Source organism: Nicrophorus vespilloides, unplaced genomic scaffold (genome assembly GCF_001412225.1).
Source record: "Nicrophorus vespilloides isolate i.1.1-1 unplaced genomic scaffold, Nicve_v1.0, whole genome shotgun sequence".
Lineage (NCBI taxonomy): Eukaryota > Metazoa > Arthropoda > Insecta > Coleoptera > Silphidae > Nicrophorus > Nicrophorus vespilloides.
The window spans coordinates 305,860-310,071 of NW_017096804.1; the positions used below are offsets into that span (position 1 = coordinate 305,860).

A 4,212-nucleotide genomic window follows, 5' to 3' on the forward strand; every position below is an offset into this window, starting at 1 on the left:
GATTTTCCTCGTCGCTCGTGTAATTAAAATAAAAAACTAGAGTAATCATAATGGGAATATGTCCACCATTTAGTCCGCATAAATTGCATAAGCAATTCATTGCTAATAATTATTACATCACATAAAGTTAACATTCTTTTATCTATTTTTCATTCTTAAATTGAAAATTAACTTCTATTAATACTCATTTTCAATTATTATCTTCAATTTTTTACTAGTTTTCATTCAAAGAGATATGAGAAATGCGAGGAATTCCATTGCTATTCGTAATTTCTTTTCTCTTATTAAAATGCGTGATGAAAATCGATTCGTAGTTGAAAAATTGCTGCCAATTAAAGTTATTTCTATTCGTGACCGTTCCTATTTTTTTTCCGTTTTCTTCAGTCAATAAATAATGATCATTGAATCATTACTGATATCATTCTACTAAAAGCTATTTTTTTTTTAATTAATTAAAAAATTAACACAATTATCGATTTACCTCGTCGCTCGTCGTAATTAAAATAAAAAACTAGAGTAATCATAATGGGATTATGACCACCATTTACTCCGCATAAATTGCATAAGCAATTCATTGCTAATAGTTATTACATCACATAAAGTTAACATTATTTTATCTGTTTTTCATTCCTAAATTGAAAATTAACTTCTATTATTAGTCATTTTCAATTATTATCTCCAATTTTTTACTAGTTTTCATTCAAAGAGATATGAGAAATGCGAGGAATTCCATTGCTATTCGTAATTTCTTTTCTCTTATTAAATGCTTGAAGCAAATCGATTCGTAGTTGAAAAATTATTTCTATTCGTGACTGTTTCTATTTTTTTTTCCGTTTTCTTCAGTCAATATCATTTTATCAATATCATTTCATGAGTAAATACAAGGCTTATCTAAATTGTTGATGTGTGAATTAGATTTTGAATGAAACTCGAGTGTAAATAATCAATTTATCAAATATAAATGCATTGATGTCAATCGATATTTGATTTAGTGTTAAGAGAAATTAAATTATAACGTGTTTTATGTAATAAAACTGTCGTGGTTTCTCTCGTGGTTTCAAAAAAAAAAATTGACCCAGTTTCTCATCGATTGGACTCGACTTTCCCCACAACGATTGTATTCTTACGTAATTGATTTATTTGTTATTTTTTGGTGATCATCAGGAATTGAAAGACTGCAAAAGCCAGATGACCGATCTGACGAACCAATGGTATCAGGCGATTCGAATATCCCCGGACCAATCAGACGAGGAACAGCAGGTGAACACGCCTCGCTCCAGCATCTCCAGCATCATCCCCAGCGCAGTTCACTGACAAAAGATGGGAAGTGGTGGAGGAGGCGAGAACGAAAACTCGCCTTTGGTCATGAGGTTCTAAATAGCTAAATTTCACACCAAAAAAAATCAATAAAACACAAAAAAATAACAAAGAAAAAGACAAATATACACACGTTTTCATACGCATCCCCCAAAAATGAATATATTAATATATCCGAGTGTGTATAGAAAACAAAACAATATAAGCTATATACTAATATATATATTTATTTAACTTAGCACAATGATTAAGCATGAGGGTAAATGTTGTTTCCTTTTCGTTTTTAACGCCGACTTGTCGGCTTCAACTAATAATCGTATTATTAATAGTAAAAACAACATATGTACACTATATATATATAGATATATGATATACACTACTGTTTCTACTTAAAAAACGTACATATTTAAAAAAAACGGATTTAAAAGATGGTATTTATTATACATGTATAATGATTTTAATTATAATATCAATTTGTTTTCCGTTGATTCTCTCAAATCGCTGCGAGCCACACAATTATGATAATAATTCGAATTGAAAGTTTATACAGAAATTATATTATTATATTAACCAAAGATTGTAAACGTATGATGAAAATTTGTTAATCGCAACGACAAGAAAATGTTTTAAACAATTGAATTGAAATATTTTTACAGTTGCTTTCTTTTATTTATTTTTAAGCAATTCAACGCAAACTTTGATTGATTCGTTGTAATTTTGCTAATTTAAAGATGAAATTTAAAGTCGAAACGTTGAAAACGTTTCGCCGCAAATAATAATAATTGCGAACATTCGAGTATTCCTTTTTTTTTTAGTTTAATGAACTTGTTATATTATTTAGTGAGATTTATGTACGTCGTTAGGTTTTTTAAAAGAAAAAAATTAACGGGTTGTTTTTTTTTTATATAAGCGAATCAAAACTAAGAGTTTTCTATATTTTTTTACGCGATTTGTGATGGAGGAAGGTCGAAATTGTTAGACGTGTGATAATTAATGAGAGAAGTGAGCGTTGTCCGCAAACAGATCGTAATTGATTGATTTACAGGTCGACGTGGAAATTTTCTATGTTTGGGTTAAATTTAACGTTTCTTTTGCAGCTTCTCCATGTTATTATCACTTATCCTTGTTTCTATAATAAATCGATGATGCGTACATCTTTTTCGTTTAAATTTCCATACAAATTAAATTTATTAATGTAAAGCTGCACCCGCATTGTGCGTTTTATGTGTATTAACAATTGTTTACAAAATGGCTGCTTGCGTCGTCAGCTGATGTAATTAACCAAACAAATTGTATCAGCTGATGTAACGAGGAGCCATATTTAAAATTAACCAATTGAAGTACTGGAATTTGTAAATATGATACAATATAAACTTTGCTTAAATGTATTTATTTTGTAAAGTGATCAGGGGGTAAATATTTGCCGGCTTCGGTGTCGACGATCCAGACCACTTCTCCCTCTGACAGTTCAACCCTGGTGGCCGGTAGATCCTCCTTCTCAACTAGTATTCTCTGAAACGCAAACAACAAGGGAATTGTTGAAACCTGATCTTTTCAGCAAATCTTTTGCGCGCTTACTCTGAGCATCTCCGCTTTGGAGGCTCCGGCCATCGCGAAAACGACGCAACCGGCGTTATTAATGACTGGAAACGTCAGAGTTATCCTTTCCGGTGGTGGTTTAGGGGAATCCCCGATCGGAGCCACCCACGCTTCAGTCTCCTCCAACAATTTGTGACCGGGAAACAAAGAGCAGGTGTGTCCGTCCGGTCCCATCCCGAGCATCAACATATCGAATTTAGGTAAAGAAACTTCACCGAAATGCTTCATCAGTTTCTTCGCATAATCCTCAGCAGCAGCTTCCACTAATTATGAAAAATTATTAAAATTTTTGAAAACGTTACTACAGGCAACCAAATGTACATCTTCATAAAACGCACGTAAACTAATTGATATGCAACTTATAATACTAATAGATAAGTGAAGGTTAACTTATACCGGTAACCCCTTGCATGATCTGCACGAACTGATCGTCATTGAGATTGACCTTTCCTTTCAACTCCTTCTTGTAAGCTCCGAATGTTGAATCCTCGCTGTCGCTGGGTACCATTCTTTCATCGCAAAAGAATACGATCCATTTGCTCAAGTCGCTCTTCACATTTTGCAAGGCGACAGACAAAAACTTGACCAAAGAACCACCTGTGCATTATCGAAATGTAGCAGTGCGTATAAATGTTGCTGTAATCATTACCTGAGACTCCGACTTTGAAAGAACCGTTTTTCGTGATTGCCTCCTCTGATTTGTCGTTGATCAGCTTCGCCAATTCATCGATCAGCTCCGATTCGTTTTTGGTTTTTATTATCATGTTTAAGAGTTCCTCTTCGCAGTCACTGGAGCACTGAGCTGAATTTCACTTTCTCTCAGCTATTGTGGAGCACGGTTAAGTTGTCGAGCGATTAATAAATCTGGGTTAATGTAGATTTATGGTTGAACTCGCGTGTACGTTAAGTGCACTACAGCTAAGACTTCCATCGATTTTGAATTTAATTAAAAGTTTTAATTAGTGCAACTTCACATATATAAAGACTATGTATACTAATTGTATACCATTCCTATTTATTGCTGTAATACGCGGTCAAAGTTGAAAAATTGAAATTAGAACGTTCGAAAAAGCAGTGTTTTCACATTTCATTGATTTTCTCAACGCTCTAAAGTATATCCATATTGCTGTAATACGCGTTCAAAGTTGAAAAATTGAAATTAGAACGTTCGAAAAAGCAGTGTTTGTATTGATTTTGTGAAAAATTGAAATTAGAACGTTCGAAAAAGTAGTGTTTTCACATTTCATTGTTTACTCGAAAACTATAATAGATAGAATGAATCCAAAAGATGCATAT

At 32.8% G+C, this 4,212-nt stretch overlaps 2 protein-coding genes across 2 annotated transcripts in view; one reads left to right on the forward strand and one right to left on the reverse strand.

Annotated features, from left to right (window-relative positions):
- LOC108558242 (sodium/hydrogen exchanger 8) overlaps positions 1-1,761 on the forward strand; it is a 5,377-nt gene extending 3,616 nt beyond the window's left edge. The window contains exon 2 of the mRNA XM_017915087.1: positions 1,165-1,761. Coding sequence (XP_017770576.1) covers positions 1,165-1,314 — 150 coding nt within the window. The 3' untranslated portion in view covers positions 1,315-1,761. The remainder of the gene's footprint in view (positions 1-1,164) is intronic.
- Positions 1,762-2,120: 359 nt separating this feature from the next.
- LOC108558227 (6-phosphogluconolactonase) lies at positions 2,121-3,805 on the reverse strand. The gene is made up of 4 exons (XM_017915064.1): positions 3,566-3,805; positions 3,313-3,513; positions 2,896-3,179; positions 2,121-2,829 (listed from the first exon to the last, which is right to left on the reverse strand). Exons 1-4 carry the CDS (start codon positions 3,678-3,680, stop codon positions 2,707-2,709), a joined length of 723 nt encoding a protein of 240 aa, XP_017770553.1. The 5' UTR covers positions 3,681-3,805; the 3' UTR covers positions 2,121-2,706.
- Positions 3,806-4,212: the final 407 nt, after the last annotated feature.